The sequence below is a fragment of the Coturnix japonica genome, chromosome 2 (assembly GCF_054131305.1).
Source record: "Coturnix japonica strain WE chromosome 2, WE-NBRP24, whole genome shotgun sequence".
NCBI lineage: Eukaryota > Metazoa > Chordata > Aves > Galliformes > Phasianidae > Coturnix > Coturnix japonica.
The window spans coordinates 77,082,979-77,102,374 of NC_140664.1; the positions used below are offsets into that span (position 1 = coordinate 77,082,979).

The 19,396-nt window shown below is 48.1% G+C and overlaps 4 protein-coding genes across 5 annotated transcripts; 2 read left to right on the forward strand and 2 right to left on the reverse strand.

Moving 5' to 3' along the window:
- Nucleotides 1-1,395: 1,395 nt before the first annotated feature.
- LOC146761974 (uncharacterized) lies at nucleotides 1,396-2,364 on the reverse strand. Its single transcript, XM_085540317.1, has one exon. The coding sequence runs from the start codon at nucleotides 2,332-2,334 to the stop codon at nucleotides 1,396-1,398; it is 939 nt and encodes a 312-aa protein (XP_085396443.1). The 5' UTR covers nucleotides 2,335-2,364.
- A 225-nt stretch (nucleotides 2,365-2,589) lies between these two features.
- On the forward strand, nucleotides 2,590-10,396 carry LOC146761975 (ATPase WRNIP1-like). Its single transcript, XM_085539224.1, has 7 exons — nucleotides 2,590-2,677; nucleotides 3,895-3,963; nucleotides 4,641-4,803; nucleotides 5,297-5,541; nucleotides 6,896-7,051; nucleotides 7,866-7,945; nucleotides 8,411-10,396. Exons 1-7 carry the CDS (start codon nucleotides 2,590-2,592, stop codon nucleotides 8,684-8,686), a joined length of 1,077 nt encoding a protein of 358 aa, XP_085395350.1. The 3' UTR covers nucleotides 8,687-10,396.
- LOC146761976 (uncharacterized) lies at nucleotides 9,774-12,961 on the reverse strand. Its single transcript, XM_085540316.1, has one exon. It carries the CDS (start codon nucleotides 12,089-12,091, stop codon nucleotides 11,153-11,155), a length of 939 nt encoding a protein of 312 aa, XP_085396442.1. The 5' UTR covers nucleotides 12,092-12,961; the 3' UTR covers nucleotides 9,774-11,152.
- Nucleotides 12,962-14,612: 1,651 nt separating this feature from the next.
- Nucleotides 14,613-18,931, forward strand: LOC146761977 (ATPase WRNIP1-like). Of its 2 annotated transcripts, none has more exons than XM_085540318.1 (4): nucleotides 14,613-15,299; nucleotides 16,654-16,809; nucleotides 17,624-17,703; nucleotides 18,161-18,931. In XM_085540318.1, exons 2-4 carry the CDS (start codon nucleotides 16,695-16,697, stop codon nucleotides 18,434-18,436), a joined length of 471 nt encoding a protein of 156 aa, XP_085396444.1. In that variant the 5' UTR covers nucleotides 14,613-15,299; nucleotides 16,654-16,694; the 3' UTR covers nucleotides 18,437-18,931. The 2 variants fall into 2 exon arrangements, with proteins under 2 accessions (XP_085396444.1, XP_085396445.1); XM_085540319.1 differs by having other exon boundaries at nucleotides 15,161-15,299; nucleotides 16,621-16,809.
- Nucleotides 18,932-19,396: the final 465 nt, after the last annotated feature.

Below are 19,396 nucleotides of genomic sequence, written 5' to 3' on the forward strand. Positions count from 1 at the left end.
CCTCTACTCAGCTCTTGTGAAAACTCACTGGAGTACTGTGTCCAGGCCTGGAACCCCACAGTACAGAAAGGACATGGAGCTCTTGGAATGGGTCTAGAGAAGGGCTGCTAAGATGGTCAGAGGGCTGGAGCACCTCTCTTCTGAGGAAAGGTTGAGGGAACTGGGCTTGTTTACCATGAAAAAAAGAAGGCTTCAGGGAGACATCACTGTGGTCTTCCAGTACGTGGAGGGAGCATATGAACAGGAGGGGGAATGGCTGCTTGTGTGGGTGGATAGTGATAGAACAAGGGGGAATGGATTTAAACTCAGACAGGGGAGGTTAAGGTTGGATATTAGGAGGATGTTTTTCACACAGAGGGTGGTGACACACTGGAACAGATAGCCTAGAGAGGCTGTGGATGCCCCATCCCTGGAAGCATTCAAGGCCAGGCTAGATGTGGCTCTAGGCAGCCTGGTCTGGTGGTTGGAGACCCTGCACATAGCAGGGGATTGAAAATGGATGATGGTGTGTTCCTTTTCAACCCAGGCCATTCTGTGATTCTGTGATTTTGAAGTTGCATCACTTCCAATAGTTAGTGCAACATTTTTGTTAATGCTTTTGGAAAAGAGATTCCTGACAGTAAAGTACCCTTCTATATTTTGAGTTGTGTTTGAGCATGAACTTTGGATTGCAAAGCTGATCCACACAAATTGAATGCCTGCTCTTACAACAGAAAAATTGGCTTTGTGCTCTTCTTACTGAAGACATACGAGGGAGTGTCACACCTGCATGGTGAGCTGGAACCTCTCTGAGGTTTGGGACAAGCCCTGCTCCTCACAGCAAGCCACACACTCCTCCAGACTGCACCAGGCTGCGGAAGACCTGGGCAGTTGGGACAGGGACAGTTAGCCCATCCCAGGGCTGTGGGCGTGCAAGATGATCAAGGCCAGGTCTCCCTGATACCGGGGAGCCTATGGCTGTGCCCTGAGCTCCAGCTGTGGCCTGGGTCCTGTCCAGCTGGGTGGCCCCGGCTGCGGTGTGGCCGGGAGGTGTTCCACCACAGGTGCAGAAATTTGCCTTTCCCTCCACTGCTCCTGATAATGGGATTATTGGAGTAACGTGTGCTCCATCTCTGACTATTACTGGGGCCTTCACGTGTTTTGTTAATGCTGTTATGAGTGCTGATTGATGGTGATGGAAATAAAGCTGCACTTCTGCGCCCACCCACAGGCCTGAAAAACAGAGAAAGCAGCATGGGTAGGGACAGCAATGCCAACAGCCTTGTCAATAACACAGAGACTCTTTCTTCTTCGTTGTAACTGATGTTTATTAGGTGTTATAAGCAGCAGGCCGAGAGGTAGGTGTTGTTCCCCCAGCCCACAGGAGCCGTGCTGTGACAGCAGTGCAGTTCCCGCCTAGCGCCGCCGCCGTGGCCGCCTCTTGCAGGGCGGCGCAGAGTCCTGGGTGCTGCTGCGGGCCTTCCTCTTCGGGGGGCGCCGGGTCCCCCCACATGAGCGGTCTCTGCCCTGGGAAGAGGGGCCCGCTGCCGCCGCCTGCCCTGGCTCCTCCTGCTGCTCCTCCACTGAGGGCTCTGTGGTGGTGCTGGGGTACCCAGGGACCCCAGTAGAGCTGCTGGGCAGCTCCTCGGTACTGGGCCCAGTGTGGCTGGTGGAGTGGCCTGGGCCCGAGGCAGAAGGCAACTGATGGGAGGTGCTGTTGATAGGGCTGGCTGCAGGGCTGTCCTCCCTCCTTCCAGCAGCTCGGGCATCCTGGTGGTCAAGCTGGTGGCGGATCGTGGGACCGTAGAGGGCTGCAGCGGTGCTGATGAGCCTTCTTACGAAGGTCAGCACATCGCCGCTGGTGCTCAGCTGCAGCGCCTGCACCAATGCCTCCTCGTCCAGCCCATGCTGACACAAGAAGTTCATGGCGGTGCACTGTCCCACGTAGACTTCCCACCAGTCGTTGCTGGACACCTGCTGGATCTCCTCCTGCAGCCACTGTAGCAGGGGTCCAAGGTCTTCTGGATGGTCTTGGAAAAATGCAGCCCAGACCTCGGCTGGGAAGTTGTGCTCAGGTGGGATGAGCACCGGCTCTGCAGGCCCCTGCTCGTCCTGCAGGCCGTGATCTGAGTGTGCTGCGGGCTGCGGGACAGCACACTCGAGGTAATCGTCGTCTGACCTCACCGAGTATCGGATGGTATGGATTTTGTGCCCGCATACGGCACAACTCGGCTTCTTGTTAGCCCACCAGATGGCACAGCCGTAGCACAGCTGGTGCTGGCAGGGGGTCACGTAGGTGACATCCTCCCGGATTTGCCCGCAGATGGGGCAGGTCCAGTCGGATGGCACGTCCATGTCCCTGGGCTGTGCAGTGGGCTGGGGAGAGCTGAGGTCAGGAAGCTGCTCCCCTCACAGGTGCTGCAGCAGGCAGAAGGTGTTAGGAACTGCAAAAGAGAGAGAGACACCATCATCATTCGCTGCCCCAGTCTCTCATCGTCAATCCCTCCATGTCCCTGTTCCCTTCCAGCCACTGTAGAAAGTGAACAAGAGGCCACACGGGTAAAGGCCAGCCTGGGGAGGGTCTCTCAAGAAGCACCCCCAGCTGCCGGCATGAGGCATTGCCATGCTGCCCACCTGCTCTGCTGCACGCTCCTCTCCTTGATGTCCCGGCTGCCTGCTGCCAACCAGCAGGGTCGGGGTACAACACAAGCGGCTCTGAGACGGCACCTGAGAACTGCGCAAGCAGCACCCAGAGCACGTTTCAGCTCCAAATTTCGCCCTGTCCACACTCCAGTCCTCGCACACTCGCTCGGTAGGAGGCCAGGCACGAACTGCTGGGCTGGGCTGCTGCGCCCGAATTGGAGCAGAGTGGGCCAAGCAGTCACAATCCATTGCACGGAGATGTCACAAACCAGGGCTTGGCCGTGTTGCCAGGCCTCACCTTCACTGGGGGACATCACCACCCGTCCCACAGTGATGATGCCTTCCATTGCTTGGTCATCACCATGTGCCGGCCTCACCTGCTGCACGTGTGCCAGCAGCACTGCAGCCCCAGCACACATTTCTGGGGTTTCCCCAGCGCTTCTGCCTCCCCCATTTAATCCCCCCAGCTCCTGTGTACTTGGCATCTGTGTTTCACATCAGTGCTTCTTATCAGTGTTCCGGAGCCTGGGCTGTGTCTTCCCACATGCCCCATCTTGTAGCTCTGGCCATGGCCATGTCACACAGCCCCAGGCTTATACAGCTAGAAGGTTTATTGTTCAATAAAATTTCATACTTCCCTCTGTCTCTTGGAGTAGGTGATCTTGGAGATCTTTTCCAGCCTTCATGATTCTATGATTCTGTGATGCCCAAGATCGCTGTTGAGTGAGCCTTTCACTTCAGTGGAACATAAGGTTGTGTCGCTGTCGCCAACATCATCAGCATTCCTGTATTTAAGCATTTGTTTTAAAGGTTCAACCTTAAGTGCAGTGCTCTGGTGTGCTAAAAAGCCAGCCACTGCAGAACAAGCATAGGGAAGCTAATTTGCTGGGGTAGGGTAGCAAAAGGGGACCACATTTGACTAGAATAGAGAACTACCATTACTAATATGCTTTCATTATTGAGATGCTGAGTAGCCACTGAGGTAACTGTCTCTGCTTGTCAGAGAAACTTGCCACCAGTGAACAGGTTGTGTATGTGTGCCTTGCCTGAATATGGCATCTGTGCAAGATTGAAGGGCAGTCCCAGCTGGATTTGTTCAGTGACTACACTGGGTTTGCTTGCTGCATACCCCGTACACTTCCATTACTAGCCCTACAGTGGTTACCTGACACACATCAGGGATCAGTATCCTGATCCTGCTTAGTTTATGAAACGTGATGAAATAAAAGCCTAATGTGCTTCACATGTAACTTCTGCTCTGTTGCTGTTCAGCTGATGTTGCCATGTCTGCACTGAGTAGACGAGGTGGCTCTGCTGACATCTCCACTGAGGTGCCAGAAGGTTTGTTACAGGTGCGCTTGTTGAAGCTTTTCATTGCACTGAATTCCTCATATTAAGCTGTTCTCTGTTTTCAAATATCACAGAATTCAAGCCGAAGATCATGATGTAACTTAAACGTTTCAAAAATTGAGGAGACGAAATGGCTGTGTGCTCTTACTGGCTTTGGGTTTGATCCTTTACTCCTATTTATTTCCATGAAAACTAGCACAGGTACAAAAAGCACAATAATGTTATTTAATAGAGCAAATCCTCAGCTACAAAACACTATTTTTCAACAGTCACCACTATTAGCAATGTGTTTTCGTTGAAAATGAACAAGGGCCTGTGTGCCAAACCTGTAAAAATCTGTCCCCGCAGTCAGAGTTGATGGTATGTTCAGGCTGCAGGAAATCCAGAAGGATCCCCCCCTTCTGCATGGGGCTCGCTAAGTCACAACCTGAACCAATGATTGAGCACCTGTTGAAGGGACAGAGCCAGGTGTCACAAAGCAATTCACCTGTGCAAACTGAAGGGGTTCCACCTACCTATGCCGTATTGAAAATACAGAGTTAGGGACGAGTGGGAATTACGATTGTTTTCTTCCCACAGCAGTAGTTTTCTGTTACTTGAGTTAGGATATCACTTTCAGCTCAGTGAGTGATGGATCCTGTAGGCTTGTTTATATTTTTGTCTCCAAGTATCATCAGTTACAAGGTACCAGCGTTGCCCAATGGCATCCAGTGCGCACTCTGAGTTAATTTTGGAGGGTGAAAAAAGTACAAGGCTGCCCACCCGTGTGATGATCGGGAGCTTGGGAAGAAGTCAGAACATGTGCGAGTTGTTCAGCCTCCCTGCTCTAAGGTGTGGGGATGTCAATGTAAACTGAAAGTGGGTAGAGCAGCGGAGCTTCTGAGGACAGTGCGAGGTTAAAATGTAGAATACAAGGACTTAAAATATGAGGTTTTAATTCCTCAGAAAAGCTGCCATAATTCAGTTAGTCTGAGCATAGGATGCTTCTCCGAAGTTCTGAGTGTGTTGGGGTGGAGATCATGGAATAGGGAGCCATTACATTATTTCACATCATTGACTCATCAGTGCATTGTGCCAACAGCTTGCTGGTTTGTGTCTCTTGATTTCCATGTAATTTGATGTATGCGATACTTGACCGTCTTGCTCCATCATGCTGTTCCCTCATTCCAACACCAAGAGGGTGTTTGAAACTTCTTGAAGAAGGTACAGTTCTTTTGGAGTGCCAGCTTAAACTCCGTTGCCTCTCAGCAGACTCCATAAACAAACACCTCAGCTAGCATGGTGCACAACGAGGGAGGAGCACAAGGTGGGATAATGCTGCAAGATCTTCTTGTTGCAAGTTAACTGTGTACATAGAGGAGAAAGCTCTAAGTACTCTTGCCTACCTTTGTGATGGTGATGCGAGGACTGGGTTGAATGGACTTCAATTAGCAGTTCAGGCCCGACTGGCAGCAGGGAAGACCACTCTGCTGAACTTTACCGAAGGTGGTTCTGTGGATGGAGTTCTGATAACGGAAGAACACGTAAAGGAAGGTCTGCAGCGGTCACACATCCTCTATGACCGAGCGGGTGAGTGCCTGACATGGTTTCTGTGATGTAGCATTTGGAAGAGTCTTTATAGTTCCTGCTGTTTCTTCCCCTTGCTAGCAGTTGCTCTGATGAAGCAGCAGATACAGTGAAATGTGGTCTAAAAACTGCTTTTTCTTCACACTAGAGCAGGCTCAGTCAGAATAAATTGAAGGGATGTGATGCTGTGTACCCATGATAGTAGCAGTATGCACTTGAGTATGCTGTGTTCACAGAGCACGCACCAGTCAATTAAGAAGTGTCTGGCCAGAATCAAGTAAATATGAATTCAGTTTTTATGTGGTTACTTAGTTTTGCTCTCCTTAAGCACTATTTGAATTATCATCATAGAGTCATAGAATGGCCTGGGTTGAATAGGACCTCCAAGATCACCTAGTTTCACCCCCTCTAATATCCAGTATAAACCTCCTGTCTCAGTTTAAAATCATTCCCATTTGTTCTATCACAGTCCACCCACGTAAACAGCCATTCCCCCTCCTGTTTATATGCTCCCTTCAAGTACTGGAAGGCCACATCAAGGTCTCCCTAGAGCTTTCTCTTCTCCAAGCTAAACAAGCCCAGTTCCTCAGCCTTTCCTCACAGGAGAGGTGCTCCAGCCCTCTGACCATCTTATCAGCCCTTCTCTAGACCCATGACACTGCTGAAAAAGACCTGGATCTAGCTGTGCATGTCCCTATTCACTGCAAAGGAGCTGGACTAGTTGGCCTTCAGAAGTACCTTCCAACTCTAAGAATTATTTATTTCATTTTGTGTGAATTAGATTTGAGCTGCTCACTGTTTTCAGGGCCATTCCTAAAAGGGTGAACCCAACACACCTCATAGGTTTCAGCTGCTCCTAAAAGGATGAACCCAACACAACTCATAGGGGATTTGTCAGGACTGTGTGCTGTGATCTTATTTCCTCCAAACTTTGTGATGTGCCATCATGATATACCTACATGTCAATAGTTTCTGGGCCAGTTTGGCCCATTTCCGTGACTAATGGGGCCTGATACAGATACAATGTCATCTTCCCAACATCTTTTCCTTCTCCTGAAGGAAAGGTTGTATGGTATCAGAAGCAAATTGTTTGCCCTGTAATGTTTAAGCAACAGAACAAACCGCTTGTCTCTTCATCTGCTGCTGCTATTACCTGCTGGTATGCAGATCCACACTTGAGAGCATGAAGGTTCTGAAAACAATGATGAACGGCATGATCCGCGTTTAAAGAGAACTTGGGGAAGCAGGTTCTGTTTACCTACTGTGATCTAAGGAAATCTGTTCTGTTCTCTTAAATGTATTTTACTTCTCTTCCTCCAAAGAGCTCTCTGTATCTCTGCTCCCCCATTCTAAACAGGAGAAGAACATTACAATTGTATCTCAGCCCTGCATAAGTCAATGAGAGGCTCAGATGAAAATGCCTCCCTCTACTGGCTTGCTCGAATGCTTGAAGGTGGTGAAGATCCACTCTACGTGGCAAGGAGGCTGGTGAGGTTTGCAAGCGAAGATATAGGTACGTGCTTCCAGTATTTCTTGGTTGGGATGGTGTGTTAACTAAGATTTGCCAGTCTTCTGACCTTCAGAGTTTAGTACTTGGGGGTAAGGGTGAAATAAATACCAAAACAAATACTCCATGCACAACAGTTACAAAGTAGTGAAATGCATCATCTCCAACTAAATCTAAGTATATGCAGACAGAAACCTACGTTTGATGTCCTTGTGGTGACAGCTGCAGGAGGAACAAAGATTTTAGAGGTTAGGTTTTGATAGTGTTCTTTCATTTCATGCCATGATTGTGAGACACCTTGTGTCACAGAGAATGTGTGTGGCAGGGATGTCTGGGTTTTTATTTGTTTGTTCCATTGCTTTAGTGACTGTGGAAGCCAAAAGCCAACCTTGATGTGCAAACCTCATGGTGGGTGGGTCAGTAGTTTAAAGGTATTTCCATTATCTTAAATAACAGAAGCAGCAAGATTTTTAGTACAGGAGTGATGAGTGGAGACTTAGCACGTCTGGTGAAGCTATGTTTGTATACCAATAGCTCCTCGTTTCTTTTTCACAAAGAGAAAGTGAACCCTACACTACCTGCTGCTGCTGCTCAGGCCACCACTGTGTGGCAGCAGATTGAGGCTTTCAGAAGGAATAGGGAGAAGACACTGGGTGGAAAGTATCTATCTCATGTGCTGCCAAGTATTGTAGCAGGTGATCCACCACCTGGGACTGCAGCTTTGAAGTGAGCATGGATAGCCTTCCATGGCAGAGAACAAGAAACATTGTGATTCTAGTAAACTGACTTTAACCTGCTTTCATGTAATCCCTTCTTATAGGGCTGGCAGATCCTTTGGCTTTAACACAAGCGGTTGCTGCTTATCAAGGTTGTCACTTCATTGGGATGCCAGAGTGCGAGGTAAAGGCTTCATCAGTTCACTGATCTAAGAGTAATGTAAATTGTAAGATCTAGTTGTAATGACCAAAAAAGAAACAGAGATTGCAAGGACAAGGCAAATAAATGTATTGGCCCGTTCCCGACAAGGCTTCAAGTAAGACAAAATTTTTGCTCTAGCAATAGAAGCTGTCCTTAAAATCTCCCTGTGCGTGTGTTGTCATGTTTCAAGTAATTTTGTTTTGCTCTGATTCTTGTTGTCTTACAGTTCTAAATGGTCATACATCCTGTTGTAAAGTAGCTCTTCTTTTCTAGTAGCCAAAGTTATGAAGGACTGTATTGTTGTGAAATAATATTAAAATAGTAGTAGCAAGAGGAGGTCAGTATACAAACTAAGGCCTTGTCATGCTACTCAGAACGTCTGGATAACAGACATTAGAGCTTAAAACAAATCATTTAATTTAACACTTTCCCCTTCCTTGTTTCCAGGTCATTCTGGCACAGTGTGTAGTGTATTTTGCAAGAGCACCAAAGTCTATAGAGGTGTACAGGGCATATGGCAACGTCAAAGAATGTCTGAGGATGCACACGGGGCCTCTACCACCTGTTCCGCTGCACCTGAGAAATGCCCCGACGAGGCTCATGAAGGACTTGGGCTACGGTAATGGCTATAAGTATAACCCCATGTACAAGGAACCTGTAGTGCAGGACTATCTGCCAGAAGAGCTGAAAGGAACAGATTTCTTTAAGGAACGAAGAACGTGACAGCCCTGCTCCGAATGCTTTCTGTTTTTGTGATGCATACATTTGTACTGGGATGAAGATTTCCCTGCTGATTTCAGCCCAATAATTCTGGAGATGAGAGTACAAAGTCACTCGGCCCTTGAGATACTCTTGGTTTTTCTGCTGTCATTCCAAAGGAGTTTTGTAAACCGTTGCAGTTAGGCAGTGTGGAAACACAAAAGTAAGCTTTGCAATGCAGTTCTGTTACCCACCGGTTCAAGGGAAGTGGAGGAAAAATAGGTGTTTTCCACTTTAGCTCCTGTTGTGAGATAAGGAATATGGCACGCTGCTTCTCAAAATCGGAATCCAGTTTGAGCTTTTAGAATGTTTATTTTCAGAAAAAAGAGATTGTGTTCTCCTCTCTTGCAGTAAAATGCAGGAAAGAAAATACAATTACAATGTAATCCCTCTTTTTATGATGCCTCCAATTTTCTCCAACAACATTTATTCAACTAATAAAATCAATGCTTTTTCAATTGTTTGAATACTCTTAAGAGAGCTCTCTAAACTGGAGAGGTTTGGATTTAAAAGATGGTCTGTTCAGTGGATTAGGAGTTGTTTGGCTGGTTGCATCCAAAGGGTTGTGATTAATGGTTCTGTGTTGGTGAAGGCTGTTCACAAGTGGTCTCCCACAGGGGTCTGTCTTGGGACCGGGGCTCTTCAGCATCTTTATCAGTGACGCAGACGATGGCATCGAGTGCACCCTCGGCAAGTTTGCAGATGACACCATGCTGAGCGATGCTGTTAATAATTTGGGAGGTGGTGAAGCCATCCAGAGGGAGCTGGACAGGCTCCGTGTGAACCTAGTGAGGTTCAGCCTGGCCCAGCGCAAGGTCTCGGCCCTCTTGGGCTGAGGCAGTCTCTGCTACTTCCACAAACTGGAGGGAAGAACTCATTGAGAGCAGAACTACAGCGAAGGTCTTGGGGGATGAGAAGATGGACATCAGCCAGCAGCATGCGCTTACAGCCTGGCAGGCCGACTGTGTTCTCGGATGCGTTAAAAGAGTAGTGACCAGCAAGGAGATGGAGGTGATTGTCCCCCTCTACTCAGCTCTTGTGAAAACTCACTGGAGTACTGTGTCCAGGCCTGGAACCCCACAGTACAGAAAGGACATGGAGCTCTTGGAATGGGTCTAGAGAAGGGCTGCTAAGATGGTCAGAGGGCTGGAGCACCTCTCTTCTGAGGAAAGGTTGAGGGAACTGGGCTTGTTTACCATGAAAAAAAGAAGGCTTCAGGGAGACATCACTGTGGTCTTCCAGTACGTGGAGGGAGCATATGAACAGGAGGGGGAATGGCTGCTTGTGTGGGTGGATAGTGATAGAACAAGGGGGAATGGTTTTAAACTCAGACAGGGGAGGTTTAGGTTGGATATTAGGAGGATGTTTTTCACACTGAGAGTGGTGACACACTGGAACAGGTTGCCCAAGGAGGTTGTGGATGCCCCATCCCTGGAAGCATTCAAGGCCAGGCTGGATGTAGCTCTGGGCAGCCTGGTCTGGTGGTTGGAGACCCTGCACATAGCAGGGGATTGAAAATGGATGATGGTTGTGTTCCTTTTCAACAGAGGCCATTCTGTGATTCTGTGATTCTGTGATTTTGAAGTTGCATCACTTCCAATAGTTAGTGCAACATTTTTGTTAATGCTTTTGGAAAAGAGATTCCTGACAGTAAAGTACCCTTCTATATTTTGAGTTGTGTTTGAGCATGAACTTTGGATTGCAAAGCTGATCCACACAAATTGAATGCCTGCTCTTACAACAGAAAAATTGGCTTTGTGCTCTTCTTACTGAAGACATACGAGGGAGAGTCACACCTGCATGGTGAGCTGGAACCTCTCTGAGGTTTGGGACAAGCCCTGCTCCTCACAGCAAGCCCCACACTCCTCCAGACTGCACCAGGCTGCGGAAGACCTGGGCAGTTGGGACAGGGACAGTTAGCCCATCCCAGGGCTGTGGGAATGCAAGATGATCAAGGCCAGGTCTCCCTGGTGCTGGGGAGCCTATGGCTGTGCCCTAAGCTCCAGCTGTGGGCTGGGTCCTGTCCAGCTGGGTGGCCCCGGCTGCGGTGTGGCCGGCCGGGAGGTGTTCCACCACAGGTGCAGAAATTTGCCTTTCCCTCCACTGCTCCTGATAATGGGATTATTGGAGTAACGTGTGCTCCATCTCTGACCATTACTGGGGCCTTCACGTGTTTTGTTAATGCTGTTATGAGTGCTGATTGATGGTGATGGAAATAAAGCTGCACTTCTGCGCCCACCCACAGGCCTGAAAAACAGAGAAAGCAGCATGGGTAGGGACAGCAATGCCAACAGCCTTGTCAATAACACAGAGACTCTTTCTTCTTCGTTGTAACTGATGTTTATTAGGTGTTATAAGCAGCAGGCCGAGAGGTAGGTGTTGTTCCCCCAGCCCACCGGAGCCGTGCTGTGACAGCAGTGCAGTTCCCGCCTAGCGCCGCCGCCGTGGCCGCCTCTTGCAGGGCGGCGCAGAGTCCTGGGTGCTGCTGCGGGCCTTCCTCTTCGGGGGGCGCCGGGTCCCCCCACATGAGCGGTCTCTGCCCTGGGAAGAGGGGCCCGCTGCCGCCGCCTGCCCTGGCTCCTCCTGCTGCTCCTCCACTGAGGGCTCTGTGGTGGTGCTGGGGTACCCAGGGACCCCAGTAGAGCTGCTGGGCAGCTCCTCGGTACTGGGCCCAGTGTGGCTGGTGGAGTGGCCTGGGCCCGAGGCAGAAGGCAACTGATGGGAGGTGCTGTTGATAGGGCTGGCTGCACGGCTGTCCTCCCTCCTTCCAGCAGTTCGGGCGTCCTGGTGGTCAAGCTGGTGGCGGATCGTGGGACCGTAGAGGGCTGCAGCGGTGCTGATGAGCCTTCTTACGAAGGTCAGCACGTCGCCGCTGGTGCTCAGCTGCAGCGCCTGCACCAAGGCCTCCTCGTCCAGCCCATGCTGACACAGGAAGTTCATGGTGGTGCACTGTCCCACGTAGACTTCCCACCAGTCGTTGCTGGACACCTGCTGGATCTCCTCCTGCAGCCACTGGAGCAGGGGTCCGAGGTCTTCCGGATGTTGTTGGAAAAATGCAGCCCAGACCTCGGCTGGGAAGTTGTGCTCAGGTGGGATGAGCACCGGCTCTGCAGGCCCCTGCTCGTCCTGCAGGCCGTGATCTGAGTGCGCTGTGGGCTGCGGGACAGCACACTCGAGGTAATCATCGTCCGACCTCACCGAGTATCGGATGGTATGGATTTTGTGCCCGCATACGGCACAACTCGGCTTCTTGTTAGCCCACCAGATGGCACAGCCGTAGCACAGCTGGTGCTGGCAGGGGGTCACGTAGGTGACATCCTCCCGGATTTGCCCGCAGATGGGGCAGGTCCAGTCGGATGGCACGTCCATGTCCCTGGGCTGTGCAGTGGGCTGGGGAGAGCTGAGGTCAGGAAGCTGCTCCCCTCACAGGTGCTGCAGCAGGCAGAAGGTGTTAGGAACTGCAAAAGAGAAAGAGAGACACCATTGTCATTCGCTGCCCCAGTCTCTAATCCTCAAAGCCTCCCTGTCCCTGTTCCCTTCCAGCCACTGTAGAAAGTGAACAAGAGGCCCCACGGGTAAAGGCCAGCCTGGGGAGGGTCTCTCAAGAAGCACCCCCAGCTGCCGGCATGAGGCATTGCCATGCTGCCCACCTGCTCTGCTGCACGCTCCTCTCCTTGATGTCCCGGCTGCCTGCTGCAAGCAGGGTCCAGGTACAACACAAGCGGCTCTGAGACGGCACCTGAGAACTGCGCAAGCAGCACCCAGAGCACGTTTCAGCTCCAAATTTCGCCCTGTCCACACTCCAGTCCTCGCACACTCGCTCGGTAGGAGGCCAGGCACGAACTGCTGGGCTGGGCTGCTACGCCCGAATTGGAGCAGCGTGGGCCAAGCAGTCACAATCCATTGCACGGAGATGTCACAAACCAGGGCTTGGCCGTGTTGCCAGGCCTCACCTTCACTGGGGGACATCACCACCCGTCCCACAGTGATGATGCCTTCCATTGCTTGGTCATCACCATGTGCCAGCCTCACCTGCTGCACGTGTGCCAGCAGCACTGCAGCCCCAGCACACATTTCTGGGGTTTCCCCAGTGCTTCTGCCTCCCCCATTTAATCCCCCCAGCTCCTGTGTACTTGGCATCTGTGTTTCACATCAGTACTTCTTATCAGTGTTCCTGGGCCTGGGCTGTGTCTTCCCACATGCCCCATCTTGTAGCTCTGGCCATGGCCATGGCACACAGCCCCAGGCTTATACAGCTAGAAGGTTTATTGTTCAATAAAATTTCATACTTCCCTCTGTCTCTTGGAGTAGGTGATCTTGGAGATCTTTTCCAGCCTTCATGATTCTATGATTCTGTGATGCCCAAGATCGCTGTTGAGTGAACCTTTCACTTCAGTGGAACATAAGGTTGTGTCGCTGTCGCCAACATCATCATCATTCCTGTATTTAAGCATTTGTTTTTAAGGTTCAACCTTAAGTGCAGTGCTCTGGTGTGCTAAAAAGCCAGCCACTGCAGAACAAGCATAGGGCAGCTAATTTGCTGGGGTAGGGTAGCAAAAGGGGACCACATTTGACTAGAATAGAGAACTACCATTACTAATATGCTTTCATTATTGAGATGCTGAGTAGCCACTGAGGTAACTGTCTCTGCTTGTCAGAGAAACTTGCCACCAGTGAACAGGTTGTGTGTGTGTGCCTTGCCTGAATATGGCATCTGTGCAAGATCGAAGAGCAGTCCCAGCTGGATTTGTTCAGTGACTACACTGGGTTTGCTTGCTGCATACCCCGTACACTTCCATTACTAGCCCTACAGTGGTTACCTGACACACATCAGGGATCAGTATCCTGATCCTGCTTAGTTTATGAAACGTGATGAAATAAAAGCCTAATGTGCTTCACATGTAACTTCTGCTCTGTTGCTGTTCAGCTGATGTTGCCATGTCTGCACTGAGTGGACGAGGTGGCTCTGCTGACATCTCCACTGAGGTGCCAGAAGGTTTGTTACAGGTGCACTTATTGAAGCTTTTCATTGCACTGAATTCCTCATATTAAGCTGTTCTCTGTTTTCAAATATCACAGAATTCAAGCCGAAGATCATGATGTAACTTAAACGTTTCAAAAATTGAGGAAATGAAATGGCTGTGTGCTCTTACTGGCTTTGGGTTTGATCCTTTCCTCCTCCTATTTATTTCCATGAAAACTAGCACAGGTACAAAAAGCACAATAATGTTATTTAATAGAGCAAATCCTCAGCTAAAAAACACTATTTTTCAACAGTCACCACTATTAGCAATCTGTTTTCGTTGAAAATGAACAAGAGCCTGTGTGCCAAACCTGTAAAAATCTGTCCCCGCAGTCAGAGTTGATGGTATGTTCAGGCTGCAGGAAATCCAGAAGGATCCCCCCCTTCTGCATGGGGCTCGCTAAGTCACAACCTGAACCAATGATTGAGCACCTGTTGAAGGGACAGAGCCAGGTGTCACACAGCAATTCACCTGTGCAAACTGAAGGGGTTCCACCTACCTATGCCGTATTGAAAATACAGAGTTAAGGACGAGTGGGAATTACGATTGTTTTCTTCCCACAGCAGTAGTTTTCTGTTACTAGAGTTAGGATATCACTTTCAGCTCAGTGAGTGATGGATCCTGTAGGCTTGTTTATATTTTTGTCTCCAAGTATCATCAGTTACAAGGTACCAGCGTTGCCCAATGGCATCCAGTGCGCACTCTGAGTTAATTTTGGAGGGTGAAAAAAGTACAAGGCTGCCCACCTGTGTGATGATCGGGAGCTTGGGAAGAAGTCAGAACATATGCAAGTTGTTCAGCCTCCCTGCTCTAAGGTGTGGGGATGTCAATGTAAACTGAAAGTGGGTAGAGCAGCGGAGCTTCTGAGGACAGTGCGAGGTTAAAATGTAGAATACAAGGACTTAAAATATGAGGTTTTAATTCCTCAGAAAAGCTGCCATAATTCAGTTAGTCTGAGCATAGGATGCTTCTCCGAAGTTCTGAGTGTGTTGGGGTGGAGATCATGGAATAGGGAGCCATTACATTATTTCACATCATTGACTCATCAGTGCATTGTGCCAACAGCTTGCTGGTTTGTGTCTCTTGATTTCCATGTAATTTGATGTATGCGATACTTGACCGTCTTGCTCCATCATGCTGTTCCCTCATTCCAACACCAAGAAGGTGTTTGAAACTTCTTGAAGAAGGTACAGTTCTTTTGGAGTGCCAGCTTAAACTCCGTTGCCTCTCAGCAGACTCCATAAAGAAACACCTCAGCTAGCATGGTGCACAACGAGGGAGGAGCACAAGTTGGGATAATGCTACAAGATCTTCTTGTTGCAGGTTACCTGTGTACATAGAGGAGAAAGCTCTAAGTACTCTTGCCTACCTTTGTGATGGTGATGCGAGGACTGGGTTGAATGGACTTCAATTAGCAGTTCATGCCCGACTGGCAGCAGGGAAGACCACTCTGCTGAACTTTACCGAAGGTGGTTCTGTGGATGGAGTTCTGATAACGGAAGAACACGTAAAGGAAGGTCTGCAGCGGTCACACATCCTCTATGACCGAGCAGGTGAGTGCCTGACATGGTTTCTGTGATGTAGCATTTGGAAGAGTCTTTATAGTTCCTGCTGTTTCGTCCCCTTGCTAGCAGTTGCTCTGATGAAGCAGCAGATACAGTGAAATGTGGTCTAAAAACTGTTTTTTCTTCACACTAGAGCAGGCTCAGTCAGAATAAATTGAAGGGATGTGATGCTGTGTACCCATGATAGTAGCAGTATGCACTTGAGTATTCTGTGTTCACAGAGTACGCACCAGACAATTAAGAAGTGTCTCGGCAGAATCAAGTAAATATGAATTCAGTTTTTATGTGTTTACTTAGTTTTGCTCTCCTTAAGCACTATTTGAATTATCATCATAGAGTCATAGAATGGCCTGGGTTGAATAGGACCTCCAAGATCACCTAGTTTCACCCCCTCTAATATCCAGTATAAACCTCCTGTCTCAGTTTAAAACCATTCCCATTTGTTCTATCACAGTCCACCCACGTAAACAGCCATTCCCCCTCCTGTTTATATGCTCCCTTCAAGTACTGGAAGGCCACATCAAGGTCTCCATAGAGCTTTCTCTTCTCCAAGCTAAACAAGCCCAGTTCCTCAGCCTTTCCTCACAGGAGAGGTGCTCCAGCCCCCTGACCATCTTAGCAGCCCTTCTCTAGACCCATGACACTGCTGAAAAAGACCTGGATCTAGCTGTGCATGTCCCTATTCACTGCAAAGGAGCTGGACTAGTTGGCCTTCAGAGGTACCTTCCAACTCTAAGGATTATTTATTTCATTTTGTGTGAATTAGATTTGAGCTGCTCACTGTTTTCAGGGCCATTCCTAAAAGGGTGAACCCAACACACCTCATAGGTTTCAGCTGCTCCTAAAAGGATGAACCCAACACACCTCGTAGGGGATTTGTCAGGACTGTGTGCTGTGATCTTATTTCCTCCAAACTTTGTGATGTGCCATCATGATATACCTACATGTCAATAGTTTCTGGGCCAGTTTGGCCCATTTCCGTGACTAATGGGGCCTGATACAGATACAATGTCATCTTCCCAACATCTTTTCCTTCTCCTGAAGGAAAGGTTGTATGGTATCAGAAGCAAATTGTTTGCCCTGTAATGTTTAAGCAACAGAACAAACCACTTGTCTCTTCATCTGCTGCTGCTATTACCTGCTGGTATGCAGATCCACACTTGAGAGCATGAAGGTTCTGAAAACAATGATGAACAGCATGATCCGCGTTTAAAGAGAACTTGGGGAAGCAGGTTCTGTTTACCTACTGTGATCTAAGGAAATCTGTTCTGTTCTCTTAAATGTATTTTGCTCCTCTTCCTCCAAAGAGCTCTCTGTATCTCTGCTCCCCCATTCTAAACAGGAGAAGAACATTACAATTGTATCTTAGCCCTGCATAAGTCAATGAGAGGCTCAGATGAAAATGCCTCCCTCTACTGGCTTGCTCGAATGCTTGAAGGTGGTGAAGATCCACTCTACGTGGCAAGGAGGCTGGTGAGGTTTGCAAGCGAAGATATAGGTACGTGCTTCCAGTATTTCTTGGTTGGGATGGTGTGTTAACTAAGATTTGCCAGTCTTCTGACCTTCAGAGTTTAGTACTTGGGGGTAAGGGTGAAATAAATACCAAAACAAATACTCCATGCACAACAGTTACAAAGTAGTGAAATGCATCATCTCCAACTAAATCTAAGTATATGCAGACAGAAACCTACATTTGATGTCCTTGTGGTGACAGCTGCAGGAGGAACAAAGATTTTAGAGGTTAGGTTTTGATAGTGTTCTTTCATTTCGCGCCATGATTTTGGGACACCTTGTGTCACAGAGAATGTGTGTGGCAGGGATGTCTGGGTTTTTATTTGTTTGCTCCATTGCTTTAGTGACTGTGGAAGCCAAAAGCCAACCTTGATGTGCAAACCTCATGGTGGGTGGGTCAGTAGTTTAAAGGTATTTTCATTATCCTAAATAACAGAAGCAGCAAGATTTTTAGTACAGGAGTGATGAGTGGAGACTTAGCACGTCTGGTGAAGCTATGTTTGTATACCAATAGCTCCTCGTTTCTTTTTCACAAAGAGAAAGTGAACCCTACACTACCTGCTGCTGCTGCTCAGGCCACCACTGTGTGGCAGCAGATTGAGGCTTTCAGAAGGAATAGGGAGAAGACACTGGGTGGAAAGTATCTATCTCATGTGCTGCCAAGTATTGTAGCAGGTGATCCACCACCTGGGACTGCAGCTTTGAAGTGAGCATGGATAGCCTTCCATGGCAGAGAACAAGAAACATTGTGATTCTAGTAAACTGACTTTAACCTGCTTTCATGTAATCCCTTCTTATAGGGCTGGCAGATCCTTTGGCTTTAACACAAGCGGTTGCTGCTTATCAAGGTTGTCACTTCATTGGGATGCCAGAGTGCGAGGTAAAGGCTTCATCAGTTCACTGATCTAAGAGTAATGTAAATTGTAAGATCTAGTTGTAATGACCAAAAAAGAAACTGAGATTGCAGAGACAAGGCAAATAAATGTATTGGCCCGTTCCAGACAAGGCTTCAAGTAAGAAAACATTTTTGCTCTAGCAATAGAAGCTGTCCTTGAAATCTCCCTGTGCGGGTGTTGTCATGTTTCAAGTAATTTTGTTTTGCTCTGATTCTTGTTGTCTTACAGTTCTAAATGTTCATACATCCTGTTGTAAAGTAGCTCTTCTTTTCTAGTAGCCAAAGTTATGAAGGACTGTATTGTTGTGAAATAATATTCATATAGTAGTAGCAGGAGGTCAGTATAGAAACTAAGACCTTGTCATGCTACTCAAAATGTCTGGATAACAGACATTAGAGCTTAAAACAAATCATTTAACTCTTTCCCCTTCCTTGTTTCCAGGTCATTCTGGCACAATGTGTAGTGTATTTTGCAAGAGCACCAAAGTCTATAGAGGTGTACAGGGCATATGGCAACGTCAAAGAATGTCTGAGGATGCACACGGGGCCTCTACCACCTGTTCCGCTGCACCTGAGAAATGCCCCGACGAGGCTCATGAAGGACTTGGGCTACGGTAAAGGCTATAAGTATAACCCCATGTACAAGGAACCTGTGGTGCAGGACTATCTGCCAGAAGAGCTGAAAGGAACAGATTTCTTTAAGGAACGAAGAACGTGACAGCCCTGCTCCGAATGCTTTCTGTTTTTGTGATGCATACATTTGTACTGGGATGAAGATTTCCCTGCTGATTTCAGCCCAATAATTCTGGAGATGAGAGTACGAAGTCACTCGGCCCTTGAGATACTCTTGGTTTTTCTGCTGTCATTCCAAAGGAGTTTTGTAAACCGTTGCAGTTAGGCAGTGTGGAAACACAAAAGTAAGCTTTGCAATACAGTTCTGTCACCCACCGGTTCAAGGGAAGTGGAGGAAAAAAAGGTGTTTTCCACTTTGGCTCCTGTAGTGAGATAAGGAATATGGGCACGCTGCTTCTCAAAATCGGATTACAGTCTGAGCTTTTAGAATGTTTATTTTCAGAAAATAAGAGATTGTGTTCTCCTCTCTTGCAGTAAAATGCAGGAAAGAAAATACAATTACAATGTAATCCTTCTTTTTATGATGCCTCCAATTTTCTCCAACAACATTTATTCAACTAATAAAATCAATGCTTTTTCATTTGTTTGAATACTCTTAAGAGAGCAGAGTGGTTTTGAAAGTCTGAAGATCCTTTGATTATATCATGTCTGCTTTCTATGGCAGACATAAACAATTTTTGGAACTAGAGCAGTCATGAAAATCAGTGAATTGGTTGTTGTTTTTTCTCTAAACTGGAGAGGTTTGGATTTAAAAGATGGTCTGTTCAGTGGATTAGGAATTGTTTGGCTGGTTGCATCCAAAGGGTTGTGATTAATGGTTCTGTGTTGGTGAAGGCTGTTCACAAGTGGTCTCCTACAGGGGTCTGTCTTGGGACCGGTGCTCTTCAGCATCTTTATCAGTGACGCAGACGATGGCATCGAGTGCACCCTCGGCAAGTTTGCAGATGACACCATGCTGAGCGATGCTGTTAATAATTTGGGGGGTGATGTAGCCATCCAGAGGGAGCTGGACAGTCTCCATGTGAACCTAGTGAGGTTCAACCTG

Coding starts and splice junctions, on each gene's coding strand:
- LOC146761976 (XM_085540316.1), bottom strand. CDS start 12,091: ATGGACGTGCCATCCGACTGGACCTGCCCCATCTGCGGGCAAATCCGG.
- LOC146761975 (XM_085539224.1), top strand. CDS start 2,590: ATGAGGCATTGCCATGCTGCCCACCTGCTCTGCTGCACGCTCCTCTCC. Junction 4,804..5,296: donor TTCAGCCTCCCTGCTCTAAG/GTGTGGGGATGT, acceptor TAATGCTGCAAG/ATCTTCTTGTTGCAAGTTAA. Junction 5,542..6,895: donor CATCCTCTATGACCGAGCGG/GTGAGTGCCTGA, acceptor CATTCTAAACAG/GAGAAGAACATTACAATTGT.
- LOC146761977 (XM_085540318.1), top strand. CDS start 16,695: ATGAGAGGCTCAGATGAAAATGCCTCCCTCTACTGGCTTGCTCGAATG. Junction 16,810..17,623: donor GTTTGCAAGCGAAGATATAG/GTACGTGCTTCC, acceptor CCCTTCTTATAG/GGCTGGCAGATCCTTTGGCT. Junction 17,704..18,160: donor TTGGGATGCCAGAGTGCGAG/GTAAAGGCTTCA, acceptor CCTTGTTTCCAG/GTCATTCTGGCACAATGTGT.
- LOC146761974 (XM_085540317.1), bottom strand. CDS start 2,334: ATGGACGTGCCATCCGACTGGACCTGCCCCATCTGCGGGCAAATCCGG.